This window comes from Natrix helvetica (genome assembly GCF_964273705.1).
Source record: "Natrix helvetica genome assembly, chromosome: 1".
Taxonomy (NCBI): Eukaryota; Metazoa; Chordata; class Lepidosauria; order Squamata; family Natricidae; genus Natrix; species Natrix helvetica.
Window position 1 is genome coordinate 181,502,515 of NC_138548.1, and position 27,323 is coordinate 181,529,837.

A 27,323-nucleotide genomic window follows, 5' to 3' on the forward strand; every position below is an offset into this window, starting at 1 on the left:
CACTCCTTGAGGGGGGTGTTCTGCTATGATACAGCCTGTTGTGCCTTACAATGGCTTCTATCGTACTGCTGTAAAATGGCTTCTACTGTGCAGCGCAGTGGAGTCACCATAGTAACGGCTTCACAGTACTCCACAAGGGGGAATCCCTCTGGTAAGGGGGAAAATCCAACATTACAAATTAAGATGGTATCACTTTTCTTGACACTTCTGGGGGCACAGGGAAAACATTTGTAACTAATTTGTCACTGAAATCAGGGCTTTTCCTGTCTAATACAGGATTAGGATAAATAAATACCCGGGCAATGCCGGGTTATCAGCTAATAGATTAATAAATAAATGTCCAATTGCCTTGTTTCTGGCATTCTGAAAAAGAAAAGAGGTGTTACTTAGCCCATCTGTCTTCCTGACAACTGAGGGATCAATCTTATGGATTCTGATTGTCCTGTTGCTTATGGAGCTTGTTTCTATTGAACTCTCTCTCTGTGCGAGAGTGAATCCCTCAAAGCACAGTGGCTTTCCTTTTGTTTATCCTGCCTGTCCTTTGGAGAGAGCAAGGCAAGCTTATCTCCTTTTTGCCTATGAAGTTGCCCGGCACACATTTGCCTCAGTATGCAGACAATGAAGAATGTTTACTCCTTCCTCAAAGGACAATAAGGGTGTGATCTCAAACATTTCACCCATGTGCTCTTGGACCCTGATAGGGGAGCCAAAAGCTGACATGTTTCAAGCAACCTAAGGGAGTATCAAGAGAGTCACAAGTGTTTGCTTTGACTTTTTTTTTATGTCACCTTGCATGAAGGACGTGACTTTATGAAATGTTGGTCAAGATATCAAGAGTGAGGTTTAGTTAAATGTAAACCAAGGGGAATTTCAGATAAATCTGGGGAGGGAGAAAGGTTTCCAGCTTAATTACCACTAATAAAGACTGATAAATACTGAATGCAGCAATTGTCTGCAAGACTTTGTATGGAAGGGAAACATGATAATAATAAAAAAAAAGTCTTTATAATTTTAAAAACCACTTATGACTGGAAATCCTGAGGAAGATCATCCAAAATTATCCCGAGTTTCTGTTGGATCCTGGCTTTCTTTCCTCTAATGAAAGATACTTGATTTAAATAGGATTAAAGAACTACATATACAGAAACCTATAATTTCAAAGTTTACATACAGGAGATAACAGTATTCCACTTTACAAGATCAAAGCTTAATGCATGGTTAGTGCCATTCAGGATTGTGGAACGCTAAAAAAAACCCTATTTGAACATTTTTAGAAGTATATCTTATCTTTCTTTTCACATTGTTCAACATAGCAGACATGATTTTTCCCTTCCCGTTTTGTGTTCACAACCCAATGAGTAAGTTAAGCTAACAACCAGGGAATGGTTCAGATCTTTCATTCAATCCTAGTGTTTCTTCACTTCTGTTTTGCAACTCTGGCCTAACCTCTCCCTTGAGAAAAGTAAGAGAGAAGTCAGTTTATCTACAAGGCCATGCTGATTAGGAAATTATGGAGACTGTGGTTACTAGGGTAAAAATGCTATTAGTCAACATGCATTTTTGAGCTATCTCTACAAAACATAACTTAATTCCCTACTGTTTCTTAAAAGAAACCGTATTATTTCACCCTTTTTCTACATGCACATAAGCACTATGGTGTATTCCTCGAGAGACTAGAGTCCAGATGGCCATGTTGGCCATGTTGGCAAGTTAGTTGGTATCAGTGAATTCACATCTAGGCCCAGCTGTCATTTTCTGCTGCTCAGATTATCTCCTTTGGAGTTGCAACACCTCTGAGGTTTGATTCCTATGCAGTGCACTTCTTGGAACATCATGAAGGGGTTACAAGGCTTTGGAGACAACAGTAAGTTGGCTAATTCACTATTCTATTTTTGGTAAAAGTGGGTTTCCTCTAATGATATTTGTAAAGTCAGAATGCTGTGTCCAAGGAAATTTGAAATGGTCCAGTTTAAAACCAAAAAAGGAAATTTTAGATGTAGTGAACCACTTCCCCCACATACTGCTTCCACCATGTACCTCCTACTAGGACCTATATAACATTTTACTTATTATTTTGGTGCTTTCAAGTCATTGCTGACTTTTGGTGAGTGCCAGGACAAGGTTTTTCAAAAGAGCTTTGCCCTTGTCTTCTTACTAAGGCTGAGAGAGAGGGAATGGCACAAGGTTACCCAGTTGGCATCATGCCTAAGGCAGAACTCAAGTCTTCTGGTTTCTAGTGCCTTAGCTACTGCACCAAACTGGGTCTCATATCATTCTATTACGAAACTTTTAAATATGAAATTAAACCAGCAACTTGGTACAGTTGAAGAGCTATGCTGTTGAAGAAGAAGAAAAAACACATTTGTGCATGCTGCTGCACAGGAATGCACATTTGAAATATTTCCAGCATTTGGGGTGAGGTGGGGGATAGAAAGAAGAAATTACTGAAGAAAAAAAGAAAGAAGTAAAAGCAGCTGGCCAAAAACATGGTAGAAAGGATGTAGATCAGGGGGGTCAAATTCGTGGTGTCACATTGTCGTCACGTGACATATCATGACTTCTCGCCCCTTCGCTAAAACAAGGTGGGTGTGGCCAGGGCGTGACGCATCCAACTCACAAGCCACGACTTTGATACCCCTGATGTAAATGTAGAAGGCAACAGAAACAAAATGTGAGAAGGTGATACCAAAAGTGAAGTCCAATATTAACAAATCGAAGAAATGAATTGTAAAAGACTTGATGCCCATCCAATGTGTCAGACTATCTACCAGACTACATAACAATGTTCTCTGCCAGTTATTGCAAATACCAGTTTAGGGGAAAAACTGTTATATTCCTAAAAAAATAAAGCTGTAAATCCTTCTTTCAAGGTTTTAATTCTCCAATTCTGAATTTAAATTAGTCTTCCGAGGCTCCTAATTGCAATAAGGATTAGCATTTCTTACAAATTCTAGTAATAAAAACAACTGAAGACCATTCAGTTTCCTTAATGAAACTCTAGCATCCTGATCATATTTTTATCATTGGTTATGGTAAACTTAAATATGCATTGTATTTATAAATGAATTGATATTTATTTTATACAAAACCTGTTCATTATTTTACAAATGCAACAAATTAAGAAATCTGAAAAAAAATTCAAATTCCACCGTAAATGGGTTGAATATAAGAAGTTTTAAATTGAAATCTCACATATTCACATGGGATTTTTAGTTCAATAACTTTATGGAGTTGTTGTGGTATTACTGGTTCTATTTATTTATTTAAAGAATTTTATGCAATGGAAGTGGTATACAAAAGCAGTGCACAATAAATTACAGAGTACATCTATCATATCATTTCATTTTAATTTTATTATTAAATATAGTCCCCAGTTTGATACTTAGATAAACCCTCAAGATACTTAAAAAGAATAAATCCAGTAATTAAAACAAGTTAGTCAAACCAACCCAACAGATATCAAAATTAAAACCAGTATCATTAAGATCAGTTCTAATTTAAAAGAGTGACAAAAGTGATGTGACTTCATTAGTTTTGTCCCTTAATACTAGGAGAGTGGAGACCACACACATCTTCTGGGTGAGACCATTCCGTCAGCTGATGAAGGAGTAGGACTGCTGACTTCCACTGGGAGATCAGACTTAAATCAACCTTTGGTCTTGAAAATGCATTGGGTTACCTGTTATGTCTCAGCCCAAACCAGGGCTGAAGGTTTGCAGGGGTTTGCAGGGGTTCGGGAGAACCTCTAGCTAAGATTCTATGTAGTTTGGAGAACCACCTAAATCCCACTCCTGGCTGGCCCCGCCCACCCTCCCCCACCCCTTCCAGGAGCCCCCACGTGACCTGTTTTGGATGCAGGTAAGTGCAGGGTGCGTGCGGAGGCTCGGAGAGGGCAAAAACAGGCCTACTGGAAGTCCAGAGGAGCTCCAGAGCCTGAGGAGGCCATTTTGACCCTACTGGAGGCTTGAGGAAAGCCTCCGGAGCCCATGGAAGGCAAATCCTCCCCCCCCCTCCCGTGATGCAGGAGGCCGACTAGGCCATGCCCACCATGGCCACACCCACCCAGCAACCAGACAGAGAATCCCTTGCTAAAATTTTTGAAGCCCACCCCTGCCCCAATCTACATCAGCCACTTACCGCTGGTGGAATAAACCGAAGGGAGACTCCCATATAAATCACCTTAAATTTCTGGAGAAAAATGGGATATAGATATGATAAATAAATACACAGTGTAAATGGCATATGAATTTAATGAGCATTTATTGGAGTGCAGCTAATTAAAATAAGAAGAATGTTCTAAACCAACAGTTCTGTGGTAATCTAAAGACTGCCAATTATTTTTATGACCTAAACTGACATGGATTACAGTCCACTTCATTAGAGGTTTATCAACAAAAGCATATGCTGCAATTAATTCAGTCTTTCAGGTTCTGCTGGTTTTGTTGCAACAGATTAACATGGCTATTCTTGTGCAGGATATTCAAATCAAACCAGAAGTTTTCTAACAATTAACGAGCTGAATGAAAACTTTATGTGATTGTGGCATTATTGAACTTTCAAGAAAACGAAAGTGATCAAGGCTCCCTTTGAAAGCAAAAATTAAATATTAGAAGTATTTAAATGTTTTAGGAGAAATATAAATCTGTGATAAAGATAGGCATTCTATACAAACAATTGAATATGTATGACAAACACTCTCAATCCTATTTAAGCTAAAACAAATACTATCATGGATTCAGTAATGTTAAACACAATGGTTCCTACTGAAGACCTCACTATTGATATGTTACTAGTGTAACCCTTCTATAGTTTCATATGACTAAGCTGTATATGGTTACAAAATGTTTTTAACCACAAAGCTTTAGCTTCACCATTTTGCAATTAAAAAAAAAAGAAAAGACTGCTTTCTCTCCAGAATCAAACTAAAAGCAAGTCAAATCCTGCCATTAAAAATATATTGCAACATGACAGCTGATTACATGTGAAAAATAGAATTATGTAGGTGTAAGACTGTAATTCTTTGTATAACTCTTTATTACTTTTAGGTGAGAATTTATTTCATAGGTGCTATCAAACATGGAGGAGGAGAAGGAAAAGTTTAATGAGGACAATAATGGAAGAAAACTGTTAATGCAAAGAGAGAGTTAACGAAGAGTGTTGAATACCTTGTATGTGACTGTAAGAAGATTGTGCAGACAAAACTTTTGATAAAGTGGCCGCTTGATTCACTTGAATCTTTAAAAAAGCACTGGCAACAAGAAAATGTCAGAATCACAATAATGAAAAAGTAGTTGAGAACCAAAAAACTCTATGGATATTCCAAATATAAACTGCTAAACATTTAGCCCACAGTAACCTAGATATGACTGATTATTAAAAAAATAATGTATGGACAATTCACACTGCAGCAGCTGAAGACAGAACAGTCAGTAAGAAAACCTAAGAAGAAATAAGGAAATTTAATGTTCTTCAGAGTAGAAAAAAGAAAGTAATGAATGGAATAGAATTCTGTATTGGCCAAGTGTGATTGGACACACAAGGAATTTGTCTTTGCTGCATATGCTCTCAGTGTACATAAAAAGACAAGATACTTTCTTCAAGAATCATAAGGTACAACACTTAATGATAGTCATAGGGAACAAATAAGCAATCAGGAAACAATCACTATCAATAAAAATCATAAGGATACAAGCAACAAAGTTACAGTCCTGCAGTCATAAGTGGTGTCAAGAGTGATTGGTGCCATACCAAAAGATTAGAAAGGTACCTGCACATAACAGGAATGGCCATAATCTCAATTTATCATCGACAAAAAAAATGCATTACTCGCAACAATGTACATTGTGAAAATATACAATATTGACCTTATCCATGGTCCTTGGGAAGGTTTCATAGTCAAAAGTACCAAATCCAGCCAGGCCTATCTGTCTAAACAGCAACCCTCATCCCCATCCCTATCATTACCCTCATCATCTACTGGAATTTGTGTCCTTAGCAGTATAACCCTCTGGTTTGTTTTTATTCTGCCAATGCTTTCAAATTAAAACAATGAAAATAAAAACTCTCTCTTAATAAAATTGTTAAAGAGTACCAAGACTCCAAGATTCCTGTACTTTCCAAGCGAGGGAATTCCTAGTCTGGAGGCTTCAGCAGAAAATGTCCTGTCTTTCTTATTCTCAAACAAGTTCTTCCTGAAAGCTCCCTGTGGACCTTCTAATTCTCATTAACAGGAGTTAACGTAGAAGTGGCAACCTGAGGTTCTTTCCAGTTCCAAAGCTGCTGCAATAAATAGCCCTCCCTTCCCTATTTCCATATTCCAGAAGCACAGCATGTTTAACAAAATACCTTGCACTATGCTATGAGAGAACCAAGATGATCAGAGTGATCAGGTGTGCCAGTGTTACACTCACCTGTTCTATTCTGCCCTAAGAAATAAGGGTAGGCCTTTACAACAAATCCAAACCAGTTTGTAAAACTGACTCAAGTGACTGCATCTTCTTCACTTTGAGAGATTTTGTTCTCTGTCTCTTATATAAAGCAGTCATGGTGTGGATATAAGTGTTCCCCCTTAAAAAATGAATACTGTACGTTTTTCATCCACAGATAGTAAGAAACAAGGGAAAAGATGTTGGGAAGCACTGGAATTCTGCCATGCTAATTCATTGTTTATTGGTTATTTTGGGGTTGGGTCAGAATTCCTGAGATTAATGGCACATCTCCGAATTTAGGAAGAACTTCCTATTGAATTTAGGAGTCAAACTATTATCCAAAGCAGGAGTCTCCAATCTTGGCAACTTTAAGACTTGTGGACTTAGTCCCAGAATTCCTCAGCCAGCTTTATAAGTCTTAAAGTTGCCAAGGTTGGAGACCCCTGCTCCAAAGGACCTGAGGGGGTAGGACAAGAAGCAATGAATGGAAACTAATCCAGGAGAGAAGCAACCTAGAACTAAGGAGAAATTTCCTGGCGGAACAATTAATCAATAGAATTACTTGCCTCCAGAAGTTGTGAGTGTTCCAACACTGGAAGTTCTTAAGAAGAGCTTTGGCAACCATTTGTCTGAAATCGTCTAGGGTTTCCTGCCTGAGCAGGGGGTTGGAGTAAAAGATCTCCAAGATCCCCTGTTGCCTGTATTCTATTTTATTCTAAAATGTGCATATGATTGGGAAGCTAAAGCTGCAAACCCAAATCCTTGGGCTGAGAGATTAATCCTTGGGATATCGGTATGTTCACGAGGCAATTTGCTCACATTTACACTGCATATTTGACCAAGCTCCATGAAGTCAATTCTTAATCAAGTCTACCTTTCAAGTAATTTCCACCTCCAGATCCCCAGCAGATTTAAATAATGACGAACAAAAGTGTTCAATATTCTTTACTATAAGCAAAGGAAAATCTTCAGTGTGAATGAATTTTAATAGATGTTTCTAATTCAAGCTGCATTCCTCAAAACCATTTCTTTAATTTTTTTGGTGTCCTGCTAAAGAAATTGAGACCAAGCCATAAACCAGTTGGGTTTCTGAATTTGGATTTAAATATTTCCTGCTGTATGGAAGGTATATAATCCAATTCTTGTACATATAACTGGGGGGATGAGGTTTTCATGATGAAACAACATGTACAGCACCATCAATCTTTTGCACCATTTCAAAAAAATACATATTCTCAAAAGTAAACAACTGAATTTAAAGAACTGGATTGAATCTGGTATCAAAAACATTTTAAAAGCTAAGCCTCAAGTCTATTTCTTGTGTAATCTAAGTGGTTTCAGGTTTATCTTCCACAACCTCAATTACTGGTTTTACATTTTCATAGTATTTGCTATTATTTTGAATGCCGTCTCTTAAGTATTTATCATGGAGGGGAGTCTTATTCACTTAGTTGAGGTAGAAGAACCGCATTAAACTCAGAATAAAAGACATTTTTTCAGGTGACTTTCGGGCTTTCAAAAAATTATTTCAGGAGGGCCACAGCAGTTGCATATGCGGAAAGTCCCTTTATAACAAGAAAAAAGTTAATTTCGAGCACAGCTGTGTGCAATTTCAGGCATCCAGATCTCACTCTCACTCTCTCGGCTTTTTTTCTTTTTTTAACACCAGATTCCGTCTGAATTTTCGCGTACCACAGATTAACATGGTTCTCCTCCTGCACTCTCCGCGCGCGTACGTGTCTCTGTCTTCCATTCAAGAGTCTGAAAGTTTCTTTCAACTTTTCTGCAGAAGAATCCACCATTACAGAATTCACCCCCCCACCCCATTCCTCACCGCCCCTTTAGAGCCTTTTATCTTTCTGTCCAATCCTCAACCGAGGCACGGAAGCAACAGAATATGCAATTGGTAGAAGCTTGGGTTCTATGGCCCGCCCACTGTTTGGTTTGTGAATGGGGCGAAGGGGTGGAGTTCCATGGAATACCAGATTTACACATACACGAATATATATATATATATATTCAAAGTCCAGAGACGTCTTTTTTCCCCCTCCTTTATTTTTATTAATATTTTTTTTTGCTTCTAGGGTGGATGTTGCTTGTTCCAACGGCATCTAATCTCTCCTGTTGCTGCTGGAGAGATAGATTTCATCTTCCATGCTTAAGGGCGCCGACGGGATCTCGGACTACCCATGCTTCTGTTTAAAGGATTAGCCCCATTGCTGGTAAAGGAGATAATGGAGTGACTGGAATTTTTAAACAAAAAAACAAAACAACAACAACACCCCACTCGTCAATTAAAGACCGCCTGAAACAGAGAAGTAACAGTAAGCCAAATTCTTGAATTCCCGAACTTTTGAGGGGTTGAACAGCCAGCTGGGGAGTGGAGCCAGTTACTGCGGTCGAACTTGTGAACGATCCTCCCACCCACCTACCCCTCCTCCGTCCCAAGATTCCTTCGTGGCCGACCGAAGGAAAAACACGACGCTGTTAGGCGCCGCCAAGCGCTCTTCTCTCTTCGGTGGAAGAAAATAACCTCGGAGTAGCGTTTCGCCTTGCAACCCTAGCAAAGAATTACCATTCAGCCCTTGGCGGGCGAGCGATCAACGAGAGAGCCGGTTTGGCGAGCGATCCGCCTCTTTCACCTCCTCCACCCGAGAGCAGACTGCTGGAAGAGCGAAGCCAGCCTTGTGCCGCCGCGTAAGCCTTTTGGCCGCTGGCCCTCTCGTGGGTCTGGGCTGGGCGCCGCCGATGCTTCGAGACTCCAGCACCTCTGGGCTGTGAAGAGACCCGCTTCCCGCCGCTTGCTGCCTGCCGGTCGCGCTCGTTCCTTTCCTTGCAGCTGCCTCGAATCATGGATCGCGGACCGAGAGCACCGAGGACGGCCCCTGCTTCCTTGGGCCTGGCCGTCTTCCTGGGCGTCCTGTGCGGGATTCCCCGGGGCTCCAGCGCCCAGTCTTACCATGGGGAGAAAGGGATTTCTGTCCCGGACCACGGCTTCTGTCAGCCCATTTCCATCCCTCTCTGCACGGACATCGCCTACAACCAGACCATCCTGCCCAACCTCCTGGGGCACACCAACCAAGAAGACGCCGGGCTGGAAGTCCACCAGTTCTACCCGCTGGTGAAAGTGCAGTGCTCGCCGGAGCTGCGCTTCTTCCTTTGCTCCATGTACGCGCCCGTCTGCACCGTCTTGGAACAGGCCATCCCGCCCTGCCGATCCCTGTGCGAGCGGGCCCGCCAGGGCTGCGAGGCCCTGATGAACAAGTTTGGCTTCCAGTGGCCCGAGCGGCTCCGCTGCGAAAACTTCCCCATGCATGGCGCAGGTGAGATCTGCGTGGGCCAGAATACTTCGGACACTTCGGGAGGGGGCGGAGGGAGCCCCGAAAGCGCCACCGTCTTCCCTACCCCCTATCTGCCCCATCCTACTTATCACCCCCAGCGCCCCACCAACTCTGGCTTCTCCTGCCCACGGCAGCTCAAAGTACCCCCATACCTGGGCTACCGCTTTTTGGGTGAGAGAGACTGTGGTGCCCCTTGTGAACCAGAACTCCCCAACGGACTGATGTACTTCAAGGAGGCCGAGGTTCACTTTGCCCGTCTACTGGTAGGCATCTGGTCAATCCTGTGCTGTGCTTCCACCCTCTTCACTGTCCTGACCTACCTGGTGGACATGAGACGCTTCAGCTACCCTGAGCGACCCATCATCTTCCTCTCTGGCTGCTATTTCATGGTGGCAGTGGCCTATGTGGCTGGCTTCCTGCTGGAGGACAAAGTGGTCTGTGTGGAAGGTTTCTCAGAAGACGGCTACCGCACTGTGGTGCAGGGCACCAAGAAAGAAGGGTGCACCATCCTTTTCATGATCCTCTACTTCTTTGGCATGGCCAGCTCCATCTGGTGGGTGATCCTCTCCCTCACCTGGTTCCTTGCTGCTGGCATGAAGTGGGGCCACGAGGCCATTGAAGCCAATTCCCAGTATTTTCACCTGGCTGCCTGGGCCGTGCCTGCCATCAAGACCATCACTATCTTAGCCATGGGACAGGTCGATGGGGATGTGCTCAGTGGAGTCTGTTACGTGGGCATCTATAGTGTAGACGCATTGCGGGGCTTTGTCTTGGCCCCACTCTTTGTCTACCTCTTCATTGGCACCTCCTTCCTCTTGGCTGGCTTTGTGTCCCTCTTCCGTATACGGACCATCATGAAACATGATGGCACCAAAACCGAAAAGCTGGAGAAGCTCATGGTGAGGATTGGCATTTTTAGCGTCCTCTACACAGTGCCTGCCACTATTGTGTTGGCTTGCTACTTCTATGAACAGGCCTTCCGGGACACGTGGGAGAAAACCTGGCTCCTGCAGAACTGCAAAAGCTATGCCATTGCTTGCCCCACCAATGTTGCCCCAATGAGCCCCGACTTCACTGTCTTTTTGATCAAATATCTCATGACCATGATTGTGGGCATCACAACTGGCTTCTGGATTTGGACTGGCAAAACTCTCCAATCTTGGAGGCGCTTTTACCACAGACTCAGCACAGGAAGCAAAGGGGAGACTGCCGTATGAGGCCCCCTTGGCCTCTTCTCCCCTTGTACTGCAAGAAATAAGGGCTTGGACCATTGTTCCTTCAGACTAACTTTGCTTCTCACCGAGAGACTCCTCCACCTCCAGACTGTGTTTCAGGGCAGTAAATATCCTATGAGAATTTGCTTATTCCCTCACCCTGGCGTTCTCACTTTCTAAATGGTTCTGCAGTATCTGTTTAGAGTATCTGGCATAGTGCCAAGAAGGGAAGTTTGGGACAAACAGAAAAGCAAGCAATCTTTTTTTTACCGCGTGATCGGTGCTAAATCAGACCCCCCCCCTCCCAAATCAGAATCTTTGTTTACAGCCTTTCTAAAGTTATCCAGGAAAGCTCTGAGAAGGGATAAAGTGTGTGTGCATGAATGCGCCCTCGCGCCTGTGTGCATGTTCATTTCTTTTAAAAAAAGGAAATTGGGGGTTCCTCCATATTGTAGCAGTGCAGTCAACTGCAAACCTACTTGGAAGTTTTAAACTCCACAGGATTCAATGGGACTTACTCCCAAGTAAAGGCATAATAGTTTCCAGCTATGCAAACTTGCCTTGGGAGCAAGTTACCTCACACTTAGTTGAGCTTAACTTCTGAATCCGCAGTGCATGGGCTTGGCCAGGCTGTAAGGAAAATTCGGCATTCCAGTTTTTTAAGTTTTCTTCCTGGCTGATTTGGGCTTTGGCAAAAGAGTCTTGCTGAGATTTTAGGGAGGAGCAGGGGGGAGGGAGGAAAGAAACGGGTCTGAAAAAGAAGTGACATGTTGATTTTTGATAGAATGGCTTTAACTCCCTTGTCTTTTGTTAGAGGAGACAAAAGAGAAACAAAAGTGGGTTTCTCTGCAGCAAAAGCATAAGCAGGGGTTTGGTTTTTATGGGGAAACTAACAAAGAATTTGTTGAGGTTCAGCTAGAGCTGCGAGTCATGCAGTTCTTTATTTTCTTTTTGTGAACACAAGGGAAAGGGTTTTCAGGAACCCCGGTGTAACTGGAGAAAATCTGAGGTTTCTGTCTTTCCCCTATCCTCTTTTTTTTTTCAGAACAACTAACAAAACAGCCAATAATCAAACAAGCCTTTTAAAGCATCTATAAGGTTTTATAGTCACAAGGTTAGAGTTGGTTTCCCTGGCTGATCATTTGTATCGCCCTTTGATTTGTAAATGGGGCAGAGAGAAGGACCTAGAAACTGAGAAAGAGGAGGAAAATATATTTTGCAGTCCTGGTCCAATCAGGGAGGCGCCTCAGTGCTCCCCTCAATATGCTCTTAGATTCCCTTGAAACCAGTAGATTATTAAAATTGTGGCCTTCGTTGGGAATCAGTTTCTTGCAGATGTTTACATGGACTAGGAAGTGCTACTACTTCATTAGTGGAGGCATTTAGGAATACAGCCTTAATTCTACAACAAAAGATTGCCTTGATTAAGGCTGAAGTCCTATGCTGATGTACCTGGGAAAAGACCCTATTCTATCCTGCATCCAGTTCAGAGTCAAGGATTGAGACTTGCCACCCATTTAGGCCCCTGATAGTACACAATCACTCTGTTGAAAGTGCTACACAGTCTTAGGAACGTCTGTCTAGAAAAGGTCCTGTGGAATTCAGTGGAATCTGCTTTCTGATAAAGATAGGCTTTTTCAGCTTAAGGAAATGCTGGCATTGATGTGTCTTGTTCATAAACTATGTGTTTATTTTTTCAAGGCTCCCTGCATTCCTTTCTTGAATGTTCAGCCTATTAAATATGTCTGAAGTTAAACATCATTATATATAACATTTCATCGAAGAGTCCACTGTTGGGAATACATTTATTTCAGAAGCCTTTCTGAAATGCTACATTTCACAAGCTAGCTTTCTGGAAATGTAAGGGGGTTCTATTTAATTTTACCCAATATACTAATTGGAGAACTGGGGGCTTTTAAGAAGTCATACTTGGATTTCCCCTTCCTTCTCCAGAATGCATCAATATATTTTTTAAATGAATGGATACCGTTACAAAATATTACCACTATTAAGAAATGTAGAATTGGCAAGGAAGGGAGAAAAGAATGTCAGGTATAGGACTGGGGAATAAACAGCAAGAAAAATGTTCCATTGATTCATTTGTAATATCTGATCTTCCTGGTTCTGATATGCTGGTTTGTTTGGGAATTTTTAAAATGAGCATAAGACAAGCTAGAAATGCATAATGTACATTTTGTAAATCTGACATTTCGTAAGAAAATATATATGTATTTATGTTTTTACTTAACTTTTTTGTTTTCAAAATTTCCGTGTAAGATGCATTTCTTGTATATGTACAAGATACAAAAATAAATGGATTTTTAATATAATTTATGAAAAGTTGTATTTTAATTTTGATATTTTCCCCTGCATTTCATTAAAAGTGTTAAATCTTTATCACACTGAAGGGAAAAAATCTTGGTTAAGGAGCCATTCCTAGATATATTTATTTTAAATAAATATTTTTGGACTGAATGGGTCTTTTAAATGAATATGTCTAAGACTGGGCAACACAGCACGTTCAGGCTTGATTGCAAGTGTCTACTTGAAGGGATTCCAAAGGGATTTCCAAGATGGACTCCTGCTGCGATCCGGTATGGTTAGGCAGCCTTGTCCAATGGCATGAGATTATGCGAATTTAACACACCTGGAAGATTCCAGATTCTAAACAGCTGGATTACAATATATTTGTTTTAAGCAATAGTTGTTACGCCAAAGTAGAAATAACTCTTATGAAATCAATAAGGATTGTCTTCGAAGCTAACATTTTCTGGATTCCTAGTGGCTCTTCTGGTATTTATTTAGTGTCTTTGCTGTCCTCTCTTAAGAAAAGTCCAAAGCCCTATCTTATCCAGTCTCCTGTTCCCAAAGCAGCCAATTGAATGCCTCTCGGAAGCCCACAGGCGAGTAAGGAGCACAAAAGCCTTTTCTTACTTGTGGTTTGTTCCCAGTAACTGATAGTCAAAAGCATTCCACCCTCATGCAATAGGGATAATGTAGAGCCATTGTAATTAGTAGCCACTATTCATAGCATTTCTCAGCTCAAAAAAACCCAGAAGATGTCCTATCTGAGCCCATCCTCAAAACAGGCAGACAGAAAGACTTCTGGTATTGGAAGTAAGAAGGACTTTAAGGCAAACATCTCCCAAGGCAACCAGGATGGGGGAGGAGGAAGCGTATATTCAGAGTTTGGGAAGAGCCAAATCTTTAGATACTGCTTGGCTAGGCCTTCCTAACACTGGCTGGGGAATTCTGAGTCCACAAGTGCCCAAGGTTGGAGAGCCCTATTTTAGGTGGTTCGTGTTTTTTTTTTTCCAGAGGTCCTGTTTCAGCTTACAGTTGAAGATAACAGAAAATAAGACTTGACTTTGCCCCTACAGAGGCCCTTCTGCCATTCTCCGTATGTATGAAACCACATGCACGGTTTCCTCACTGTTATTGGGATTTTCTATTACACCATAAAACAATTGCGCTTGTAATCAATCCAAGGGCCTTCACAACTGGATGGCTTTCTATCCTCTTCATGGTTATTCCTTATTTGATAGAAAAGAATATATGCAGCTCAGGGTCGAACTATGGAATCCGTGGTATTCTCTTGGTTGTTTGCTTGAAAACATTTCATTCCCGGACTAGGTACAATACCAGTGCTTGTGAATGTGTGGTTTGCTCCCTGTTTATATACAGTAGCTTTCCATGCCAGTGTTGGGAAGTGTGGTTTTCTCTTTGGAAAAAATGTCCCAGGAGTCAACACTGACTTGAAGATACAAAACAAACGAAAACAATTTAGACACAATATTATTTGTCTTTATTTCTTGGATTTTTATCCCACTTTTATTACTTTATAAGTAACACAAGCCAGCAAGCATCCATAATATTCCTTCCATATTTTCCCATAACAACCACCCTGTAGAACGGTCGGCCTGAAAGAGAACTTCTGCAGATATCCTGAGTTTTTATATACAGGAGGGAATCCCTTACAAGGCACATTAAGGAGACAGTGGCATATTACTATTACGGCCATATAATAGCTATGATACCATGTTTGGCAAACAAAGTGAGATTGTTGGCGCATTTGACACATGGACCATAAGCTTGCATTAGAGGAAATGGACTCAGGTCCATGAAGACTGGGGCAATCATAAATATGTCAGCCTTTTGCAATAAACCAGAAAGCACCTTTTCCAACTAGCAAATGTTAATGAAAGGCATGTGTCAGACATCTTCACAGTGTTTTGTCCCTCAGAATGCCTGAAGCATCCACACCTAGCAATAAACTTTTTGAGGCTGACGCACAGACACACTTCCCACCCCTCTCTTATATGATTTATATGGCTCTTACTGGAAGGAATGCAGAGTGCAGATGATGGCATCATCCTGACAAAGTGGTGCTGTGGGTGGAACTTGTACCCATAAGGTTTCCCTTAAGACAAGATCGTGAATCATTCCCAGCAAGAGAGGAGCCTGTTTATCAAGCAACAGAGTTAAGAAGCCACAGTTTGGTGAGGGAGATACAAACAGTGTGTGTGTGTGTGTGTGTGTGTGTGTGTGTGTGTGTGTGTGTGTGTTTCCAAAGGGTCTGTAAATGTGGAAGAACATTGAAGGAGAGGGTGCGGAAGAGAAGGAACAGCATTTAGAGGATCTTCAGAAAAAAGGACTTGCTTAATTTCACAGCAGGAGAGAACTAATAGGAAGTAAGATTTCCACCCTGAGAATGCAGAGCCATTTTTAAAAATTGTCCTTTTCATAATCCAGGGACTCCTCTTTCTAACTTGATATAGTGCTTTGACAAGCATATCACGCTCCAAAGAAGTTCTAGTGGCTATTCTCAGTGAATAGCAACTTTGCAGAAGGAGAATTCTATCAACTCCTAGTTAGCTACTCTCTTTTTTTATTGTGCTGAGGATGGGTTTAGGGAAGTCCTCGACTTATAACGGTTCATTTAGTGACTATTCAAAGTTACAACAGGACTGAGAAAAGTGACTTATGACCATTTTTCACACTTACAACCATTGCAGCATTCTACATGGTCAAAATTCAGATGCTTGGCAACTGACTCATATTTATTATGGTTGCAGTGTCCCAAGGTCATGTGATCAACTTTTGCGACCTGACAAGCAAAGTCAATGGGGAAGCCAAGTTCACTTAAAACAACAGTGATTTGTTTAACAACTGTAGCAAGAATGGTCACAAAATGGGGAAAAATTTACTTAACAAATGTCTCATTTAGCAATAGAAATATTGGGATCAATTATGGTTGTAAGTTGAGGACTACCTATACTTTCAAGAAGCAAAACAAATACATTCAACCAAATCCAGCATTACATTTTGGATCCAGATTTAATTACAATGTGCTTAGTGCAGATCCATTGATATCCATTGATAGGACCTAATATAGTCGTAACAAAATCCAGTATCACCAGTTTCAGTAGATCTCCTCTAAGTACAGTTCAACTCTCCTGCACCTACCATTTTGTCTCCCAATAGCCGTCACTTAGATCAGGGATTGGAAGCCTATAGTCCATGGGCTGCATGTGGCCCACCACTGGAAAGCACCCCAAAAGAAATATATCCGTCTGGTCTGCATGAGAGAGAGCATAATGCTGCTTTTGGGGGTGCTCACTGTCTCCTCAGGCAGCCATGTTGGCAACAGATTAACCAGTTGCTCCTGCAGAGTAACAACCTCCATCCTGTGCTAGTGAAAGTGAGTGATCCATGAAGCAAAAAAGGAAGGGGAAAAAGTGGTGGTGGTGGAAGCATGGTCCCTGGCCCCTATGTGTGGGAAAGTTGTTAGATTTAGACATATAGTACCTGGGTTCATACATTTATAGTGATGTTCAGCTGATTTTAGCTTAAGATTGTGTGACCCCAGTCTTTATATCAGAGGTGTCCAAACTTGGGAACTTTAAGACTTGTGGACTTCAACTCCCAGAATTCCCCAGCCAGCACTCTTAAAGTTCCCAAGTTTGGACACCCCTGCTTTATATAAACCAAACTTTATTGTTGTATATTATATGTGAATCCAGCCATTGAGACTTGTACAACAAACCATGGGCAAAACAATTGTGGGCTTAATGTGTATAATCCAAAGCATTACATTGGTTCATATACCTAGATTCAACTGCTAATGAACTCTACTACAAACTCATAGGAACCATTCGTTGCTTTTTGAGAACAAAAAATGTGAATGCAAGCTATGCCACCATTTTTAGTGTCTCTGCAGAGTTCAAAGATTTCTTTTGTTTAGAAAAGATTTACCATGAGTGCAGACTTAACTCTGCTCTGAAGTAATATTCAGATCTGCTCAAATGAGGTCAGAAAACTTGAAAATTGTGACACAACACAATAATAAAAATAAACATAATAAAGCTGTCCATGGAAAATGTGCATATTTTTTTAAAGTTTATGCCACCCACACTTCTTCAGACTTCTTATTCTTGGTATTTTTTCTTTTCTTTTTCTATACACATCAAAGCATATTCTTGCCAAAAATCATATATTTGTTTTTAATAGAGAGTCTGTACTGGAGACAGTCAAATTGAATAGCTTCCCAAATATTTATCTAAACTATGAACCAGATCGGGTGTCTTCCATGGCCTAGATCCAAGAATATCTTGCACACTCCTTTCCCCCCCATCTATATAACTAGTATTTTCCAACATTCCAACATAAGTTAAAATCAAGAACTTGTAACAAAGGCAAAGAATTAAAATCCCCCTTAGTCACTGCAACTGGTTGCCAATTAAACACTGAAGCTAATAGGCATTGTTTGTTTACATCTTGCTATGTTTTAAGAGAAATGTATAAGCGTACAGCTTGCCTTAGATCATTTCCCCATTTTCACAAAAAAATAAACTCTCTGGGAAAAATAGAAGGCAGTAAGGTGTGGGTATGTGTGTGAGAGTGTAAAATACTATTTTTAAAAGGAAAAATATGTGCATGCATGCAAGCACACCAGAAGTTCAAAGCTAGCTTTGATTCTTTGAAGCAACCGTCAGAACTCATGAAGACAGAATCTTTTAATGTAATCTATGATGAAAAGGGATTTTTTTTTAATTTTAATTTTCATAAAGCCTTGGTAATGCTATATTCATTTCTTTTAAAAGAGCCAGAAGTTTTAACTAGCATTTCCTGTCCTTGTTTATGAAGAGCATTCTACTGGGATTGGCAGCCAGTAAGACGAATGTCATCTGACACCCTTGAATAGGAATCCAGAACTGCTTGGAATGGAGCAGGATTATGTGGGTGGATGGAAAAACTACTTGGGGGCTAATTGTTGCTCATCTTGCCTTTTCTCTTGCTAAGCAGATACTCAATATACACTTTAATATTTGTGAGAGAGGAAAAATCCTTCCTAATATGAAAGTTTATAAGTAGCATAGACGTCATCAACATTAAGGTCGCTATCCAGAATGGTGAGATGGGTGGAAAATACATTTAATAAATAATAAATAAATAGGGTAAGGAACCATAGAATCCAATCTTTTCATGCCCTATGCATATATTTCAGGAAAAGGAAAGCTCGAACAAACATACATAGATTATTGACCTCCAAAGTTCATGCCACAATTTGCCAGGTCTGCTTTTTGGATCCAATGATATCATTTAAAAGTGTGCCACTTTTGGTGATCCTTGAGCTACAAAGGATCTTGTATCTTGTCTTAAGTGGCAAACAAAGCAGTCTAGCTGATCTGCCCAGCCAGCTACTTGGGCCACTGTGATACACTGTAGTTATAATTCAGTAAGGTCCTGATGCAGATCCAACAGATATAGGAAGGGAAGGAAGAAACCCATCAGAAGAGCAAGAACTCAACAATCCTCCCATCTTTCCAACATCTACAGTGACAGCAGAGACTTTTATATTGGAAGACCACAGGTAGTCTTTGACTTACAAATTGCTTGCTTAGTGGCTCTTTCAAAGTTCCAATGACCCCAAAAAAGTTACTTAAGATCCATATTCAAATTCTAACAGATTCCCCCCCCCAGTCACATGATCACATTTTGGATGCTTCACAACTGGCCTATTAGACAACAAGTAAGCAGTCTTTTGACTAACCCACATATACACACACTTGCTAGGCAATTAGGAGCTTCCAAGATTTGCTGGCACCAGACATGTGCAGGGATCTTTTTGGAGAGATGGAAAATGGTATAACAATCAGCAGTGAGTTTCACATTTTGTTACTACCGTTTCGCCACGGTTGCACCCCGGCTTCGCTTTAAATGTAAATGAAACAATTTGACTCTGGAACAGAGCTACATTTTCACCATTCCACATTGGTTGCCTGTGTGAGTTGCACAAAATGACCCAGAAGGCCTCAAATCTGATTTAAGATGAACTACTGATACCTCTAAACTTTAACTTCTAAGATTTTGGAGATAGCAGCCTTGTTAGAGTGTAACCAACCCAGGCAGGAAAAGGCCTGAAGCAGGAAATTACTACATTATTACATAAACACAAGAGGGCAAGATCTGACACACATACGCCCACCCACCCCCTTTGAGTCTCATCTAATTTTTCCCAGGTGAAAGCTACCAGTCTGGGGAGATTCCTGTGGAACAGGCATAAAACAATAAAGTAGCTAGTTTGAACTCTACACATGTAGATTTGGTTGTTCATGCCTTACAAGCCTAATGGATTGCAATATGCAAGTCAGAGTCCTATGTTTTAGTGGTACTGGCTTGACATATTCTATGCATGTTAAATGTTATGCCCAAAGGCCACTTTCTGCATGATAGCCCTGAATAGGACAACAGAGACAGGTAGCCTGTGACATCCATAATTCTGTAGCAAAGTTCTCAACTGTCTTCCTCCACACTTGTCCCTTGAGAAAAGAACACCTGAATAAGGCTAGTGGGTTTCCAGGTCAGTGACGGGCTATTTGTTTCCTATTGTCCATCACTAAGTGTCTCCCTGTGGAGATTCTGAGGAGCAGGAATGCTTGGATGTTGTTCTCTTGGGCCTCCCCCACAAAGAATTAGTGTTTGAGGTTTCCTGGGCACCACTGAAAGGCCTTTTGTTAAGGTTTCTAAAACCAGAAAGAGAACTATTCCCCCTCCTTTCTCAAGGTTGTGACTCAACTCTTCCCAACTCTCAGGGCATCTGTCATTGTTTTCTCAAGATAGCCTGGGCCACAATTGCAACATGTATTGGAGCATTCACAACTCCAATACATACAAGCAGGTCCAGAGAGCCATCAAAGCACTGCTTGGAAGGGTTGCATTGAAGAGAACCCGCCCTTTTTGTCTTTTGAGGCCCCTCATTCCGTATAAATGGAAACACCCCTCCCTTGCAGCCCCAAAGGCTAAACTTTTGTGATGCAAAAGTGTCTACTGAATGGTTTTTTTATATGTATTTTTCATCAATAGATGGTAAATAAGTCAGTCACTAAATATGCAAATGAATAATAGCAGTAAATGACTTGAACACTTGCAGAATTCAGCTGTGGGGAGTTTTTACTTGCAACATATTTCACCCCCCCCCCATCTTTCATTTATTTATACTTAATTCATTTATGAGTGGCTTTGTTGTTGTTGTGTGCTTCTCTTTTTCAGTGAAATGTCTTCTAAAATGCCTTTTAGAAGGACCTGCCCAAGCAAAATTAATAAATGGATGTAGATTTTTTTAGTACACAGGACAGGATTAGGATAGATTTTGAAAGATTCCCACTTTGCTTTTCAGCACATTTTCGAAATTGGGTTTTTTCTTCCAGTTTAAACAGGACAATGATGGACTGGAGTCATCATTAAGTCCTATGGGGAACTAGGTATGTTCAGCTTTCAGAGAAGGTTGAAAGGGGACATGGTAGCTGCCTTCCAATACCTGAAGGGTTGTCAGGTTGTAGAGGGTTTGGACTTCTCCTCACTTGCTCCAGATAGGAACAGTTACAACTATTGGGATGAAACTTCAAGGATGTAGATAGAGATTAGACTTAGACATCAGGAAAACTTCTTGACAGTAAGAGCTTTCGCTCAGTGTGAATGGAGTAGTTCCCTCTTCACTGGAGGTTTTCAAATGGAGGCTGAATGATCGTTTATTGAGGATGGTGCAGCCATGCCTTCTAATTCGACGATTTGATGATTCTCCTTATCATAGCATTGCACTAGTAAAGAGTAACTTATAGAATTAAAAAAGAAAAGAAAGAAAAATTGTTGGTTTTTAATATGCCCAAAGAAATCTAAACAGCTACAAGAAAGTTATATTTAAGCCAATTCCTGGCAGGCTAGTCCCCGAGTTTCCATATGCTGAGGTTTTGTTTAGAACTTTGATTGATTTGTTACCTCTCCTCTTCCGCTTTCTTTCACAGCAGCCCATTTGTTATGTCACCTCAGGAAACTGCTGGGAGCGAGGGAGCTGGCATTTTCTCCCCCGAATTCCCCACACCAGCAATCCCCAGATGCATCAGCTACCCCTCACACCTCGTGGATTTCAAAATGGTCTGCAGCTCAACTCTTGCCTGCAGCCTTATTATTCCTCTGCTCCTTTTGCAAAACCCATTAGCCTTTCTACCTCTCATTCCTCCACCAATATGCTTAGAATTTAACTTGAAAAGATTCCTCACACACTGTAGAAAGACTGATTGGGCATGGAATGGAAAGATAAATGCAAGCCCATTTTTCTTTTGCACTGAGGCCTGGCCCTAAATGGGGCAACAGCAGAAGTCAGGGAAACTTTGTCCTCCATTCAGCAGATCTTTCTTTTCATCATCTACCCAGATGTAGTAAGATTAGTAATCATGTTCTTCAAATTTTCTAGAGGTTCTTGTACCTCATCCAGATGTTCATTCTGGTTACAAATGTATTCCATATATGGTCTGGGAGCCTGTATGTATGTACTACTCTTGCTGCTCTCTCTCCAGAAAAACTCTATACAGTAAACATGGTGTGAAAAAACGGATGCCCAACAGATATTCTGGATTCAAATCCCTGAGGCTTTGGACATGCTGGCTAGGATCCGCAGGCAAAGGAGGAGGTGAGTTGGGAAACAGTAAGCAGTCGTCTAAAATCTTGTGCCTTCAACTGGGATGCCCAAAGTCAGAATTATTATCATCTTCTACTGTATTTCTCTAAAAGAGATGAGAAATGAAATTACTGTCCAGTAGTTTCATACAGTATATACTTATCTCAGATTTTATTTCTCAATCGTAGCTTTCTGTTTTGCACACCAAGTGTTAAGTATTGACAACCATAACCAGCAACATCAAACTGATCTGCAAGGGATTTCTGGCTGCCAACAAGGTGAGCTCTCTACAAAATGTAAATTCAGAGTGCACCCATTCTTTGAAAGACTGGGAAGTTTCTAGCAAAGCCCTTCAAAAGTTATACTCACCAATGAATTCTTTGTATATCCTGATTGTAACTGCAAGTACAAATCAATGTTTGTCTTTTTGTCTTTGCCTTCAAATCATTATTGACTCCTGGTGATCACCTGGACTAATCCCTGCAGTTTTCTTGGTAAGATTTTTCAGAAGTGGTTTGCCTTTGCCTGCTTCCTAGGGCTGAGAGAGTGGCCCAAGGCCCCACAGTTAGCTGCCTTGATGCCTAAGGCAGGAATACTCCTCATTGTCTCTTTTTTCCTGCCCAGTGCCTTAATCCATGCTGATTCTCTAATATATATTTATCATATCCATATGTTATTTTAGATTGTCCACATTGTTAAAGAAAGAAACTTGTGATCATGCCAGGTTTTGCATGGACTTATATTGGCCAGTCTTGCTATTCTGCTATACAGAAACAGCAGGTAGGTAATTTTAGATCTTGTATTAAACTTTCTTACTCCCCCACTTCACTCAAACATATATACAACTTTAGACAGCTGTATTTATCATTTCAAAATAAGCACTCTGCAGTTGCAGAAAATATTTTTTTATAAATAACAAAATGTTTTGATTATATAATGACCAACCAGCTAAATGCAATACATCACTACTTTGCTTCTACCCCAGATGATGGGGTAGCACAAAAGGCTATGAGTAAATTAATTGACAAGGAAATATTGGGTCAGAGTTTTGTATATCCTTGCCAATCTTTGTACTGATGCAAGGCCACCTGCTTCCTATTCTGTCATCTGGGAATTAATTATATAGCAGGGGTGTCAAACTCGTGTTGTCACAGTGGCGTCATGTGACATATGGGGACTTTTTTCCCCCTTGTTAAACCGGGCATGGCCATGACCAGCGTGTGACACATCCAGCCCGTGGGCCACAAGTTTGACAGCCCTGATCTATAGGATTACTTAAGAGTCACCTTGATACAGATACAGATTAATAGAGTTAGAAGGGACCTTGTAAGTCTTCTAGTCCAACTTCCCACCCAAGCAGGAGCCCCTACACCATTTCTGACAGATGGCAGTCCAGTTTTTTCTTGAAAGCTTTCAGTGATGACAACATCTGAAGCAGTGGTGGGTTACGACCAGTAAGCCCTGGTATGGGTGTACCAGTGCCTGCCGGGAGCACCAGGTACCATTCCGGTATGGTGCTCCGGAGGGTCCACCTGCCCGCCCTCCTTACTGGTATTTAAAGTTTTTGGGGCTTCCGCGCACACGCACAGAGTATACAGCACCTGTGCGACGCTCCGCCAAGCAGCTGGAGCGTCACAGGCGGTAAGTATGCATGCGCGTGCTGTGTGTGTGCACGCGCTGCGCGCATTCATGTGGTGGACGTCCGACCCCGTTGCACCGTACCAGTTGCACCAGGATCTGAAACCCACCACTGATCTGAAGGCAAGCTTTTCCATTGGTTGTTTGTTCTCACTTTCAGAACATTTATCCTTATTTCTAGGTTGAATCTCTCCTTGTTCAGTTTCCATCCATTATTCCTTGTCTGGCCTTCAGGTGCTTTGGAAAATAGCTTGACCCCCTCTTCTCTGTGGCAGCCCCTCAAATATTGGAACATTGCTATCATGTCTCTCCTGGTTCTTCTGTTCACTAGACTAGGACTATTGGAGGAAATCTTACTTTACGAAGGGAAGGAACAAGCAGAATATTATAAAATACATGTATAGGTTTGGAAACAACAATGTAAATCCAATAATCCACCTTGCCCAGCTGGAAGGGCTGGAAGTGAATTACCTGTTTGCTGTTGATAAAAAGTTCAATTATTTTTCTGTGGCCCACTTTGCAGCTCTTCAGATATAAGAGCTTCTACCCAAAGAAACTGCAGAGATGATATTGCCAGGCCTTAGTTCATCTTGAAACCTAAGCAAAATTGGAGCTGGTTAATAGCCAGATGGGACAACAACAGGATGTCCCAAAGCTGTAAATTAGATTGGGGAAAAAAAATATCAGACCACAATGGCAAACCACTTCTACATTAATTAAACAACTACAGATAGTCCTCAAGTTAGAACCATAATGGAGCCTGCCCATTATGGTTAAAGGTTGGGAGGACACTAACTGAACCGTGTTAAGTGAATGAAGCCCTTCCCAATTCTCCCCAATGCTTGTATTAAACAAATGTATGGGTTCTTAAATATGCATGTCTCATGGGGGGGGGGGAGACCATGGAGACCTAAGTGCAGGAACAATACCACCTGCTCTAACTTCCTAAGGCCTTCCCACCTCTCCATTGAGATATCCCATGCTCCACTTCCCACCCATTGGGTCCCCACAGCCGCTTGGGCCTCCTCCACACCCACCCTTGCACCCGCCCCGTCACTCACCTTTTAAAGATCTCCAGAGCTCAGGATGTCAGGACAGGAAAGGAGGACAGGCTACCCTATGACTGGGCCACCTGGTAGAAAAGTGGCCATCTTTCTCTGTGATGCTGGCGAAGGTTTGTGTTTTCCTTTCCTGGCTGAATGCTCTCCTTCCCTCCCCTAGTGAGGGCAAATGGTGAGAGAGAGAATTCTTCTGTTCCTTGCCTTTTGCTTGGCTAATGGAGGGGGGAGGGGAGGCATGCAGCCGCCAAAGCTCTTCTGTCAAGCCTTTCCAGAGAGTTTTGCCGACTGTTTGCCTGTGATAAGTTTAAAAAAAAAAGTCCGAAAGGAAAAAAAAATGCTGAAAATTGTCATTTGAATATTATCCTAACTTTATATAGTTATATCCCTGGCTCCCTTCTCCCTATATTCTACCCTTTCTTATCATCAAATCGGGTCACAACTTTATGCTACCGGTATTTTTCTTTTCATTTTTAGCAAATAGTCCATATAGGGTTTGCGGTCAGTAACAAATATAGTTACGTACGGTGTTTTCTGAGTTTTCTAATCAAATAGATCAATTTTGCCACCATCTGTGCTTATATCTGTGAGTCTTGAGTCAGAAACAGCTTTTGAAGTAGCTGCATGAACTCTGCAAAAGACATAGCTGCTCTAATGATTTGGAGAAAAATGCCTCATACATGCTCCTGCATATTTCAAGACTTCATTGGGATGCTTTGCAGAGTTTCAGTGTTAACCTAATCCAGGGATGGACTTCAAAATTTTTAGCAAGGGGTTGTCTGCCTGGTTGCTGGGTGGGCGTGGCCTAGTCAGCCTCCTGCACCAAGGCAGGGGGTGGGCATTTTTGCTTTCCTTGAGCCTCCGGGAGAGAGAAAACAGCCTCCCCAGGCTCCGGAGGCCCTCGGAAACGAGCTTCTGGTAGGCCTGTTTTTCACCCTCCCTGAGCCTCCAAGCGCACCCTGCACTTACCTGCATTGAAAACAGACCGCGTGGGGACTCCTGGGTGGGGAGGGGTGGGTGAGGCCAGCCAGGAGTGGGATTTGGGGGTTCTCCAACTTCACAGAATCTTAGTTAGAGGTTCTCCCAACCCCCTACAAACCCCCAGCAGCCCACCGCAACCTAATCTGATTTCTTTGTATTGACTTTATTCAACTCATGATCCCTCATAACGGCAGTTTGTGGTACACTGTTTACGGCTTAGTGCAGTGATGGCTAACCTTTTTGTTGTCGCATGCCAAAATCACCCATAATGCAATGCGCATGCAACGCCCACAGCCCCCCTGCATGCGTGTGCAACCCCGTATGTGCACCGCCCCCACGTGTTCACACGTAACCCCGCACATGCACACTACCCCCCTGCGACCCCGTGCATGAGCACGTATCTCCCTCATTTGCCCTGACCCCACGCATGCACGGCAGAGCCCTGAAAACCAGCCGGCCAGCGGGAGGCACACACACATGCGTGGTGGAGCTGAGCTGTGGTGCAGCTCATGTGCACGCAGAGAGAGCTCCGCATGGCACCTGTGACACACGTGCCATAGGTTCACCATCATGGGCTTAGTGTGTTCTATGAATGCAGCCAATAGTGCTTTATTCAATAAAGCTCAACACAATAAAGTTTTCCCAGGGGTGAAATCTACTTACCTTTGCTACCGGTTCACAAATGTGAGTGCATGTGCAGGACCGTCAAAAACAGACATGATGATGTCAGGACAGGTGGACAGAGCCTGCTACCGAGCGAGTCTGCAAAGGTAAGTAGAACAGCAAGGAGGAGAATCTGCTGTGCCACACAATTTAGATTAGCTAGAAGGCAGGAAATCCTGCTTTCTAGTTAATATAAATCGCGCATCACAGCTGATCGTCAGAAAAACTGGTTTGCCCGAACCAGTAGCATTTTATTACCATACCAGCTCGGGTGAACTGGTCCGAACTGGTAGTATTTCACCCCTGAGTTTTCCTCTTCTACTCTTTTATAGTTAAATTAAGCAGCACTGCTATTTACACTCTATTTGGAAGTAAGTCCTATCATACATAAATACACTCACTTCTTTGCAGATTTATGAGAGACTGAATCATCGAAACAGTGGTTGAACTTTGCTTCTTAATGGTGTTTAACTCAGATCTCAAAAGAGGGTGCTAAAAATGTTAGTATGTAAAGAAAAGGAAAGTATCATCTGGATCTACCTTCAGAGACAATGACCAGGATGCTTTCTTATTCAAACTTGTTGGCAGGATTTCGCATTTTGAAATGTGCTAAGAGGTACTGCTGAACTGCATCAGAATATGGGAGTTTATTATTTGTGTATTTATTTATTTACTTGTGTTTATATGCCACAGACTAAGAAAATAGTAGCCAGTTACATAATAAAAAAAAACCAAAAATACAATAAAACCCTATAAAGCAATGTAAGTCTAATTCTACTGTATTACAATGCAGTTGCTGGTTTGATGTAGCAATTAAAGTACTGGGCCAGAAACTGGGAGACCATGAATTCTAGTCCCACTTTAGGCACAAAGCTAACCTTGGGCCAGCCACCCTCTCTCAGCCCTAGGAAAGAGGCAAGGGAAAAACCGCTTCTGAAATCTTGGCAAAAAAACTTCAGAGACTTGTCCAAGCAGCCACCAGGAATCAACACTAACTCCAAACAAGACACAAATCCTATTTGTTTATCCACAATCCAGGGTTT

General features: G+C 41.8%; 1 protein-coding gene across 1 annotated transcript; it reads left to right on the forward strand.

The window, feature by feature from the left end:
- Window positions 1-5,637: 5,637 nt before the first annotated feature.
- FZD7 (frizzled class receptor 7) lies at window positions 5,638-13,313 on the forward strand. The gene is made up of 2 exons (XM_081937911.1): window positions 5,638-7,221; window positions 8,513-13,313. The coding sequence occupies exon 2, from the start codon at window positions 9,280-9,282 to the stop codon at window positions 10,984-10,986; it is 1,707 nt and encodes a 568-aa protein (XP_081794037.1). The 5' UTR covers window positions 5,638-7,221; window positions 8,513-9,279; the 3' UTR covers window positions 10,987-13,313.
- The last annotated feature ends 14,010 nt before the right edge of the window (window positions 13,314-27,323 follow it).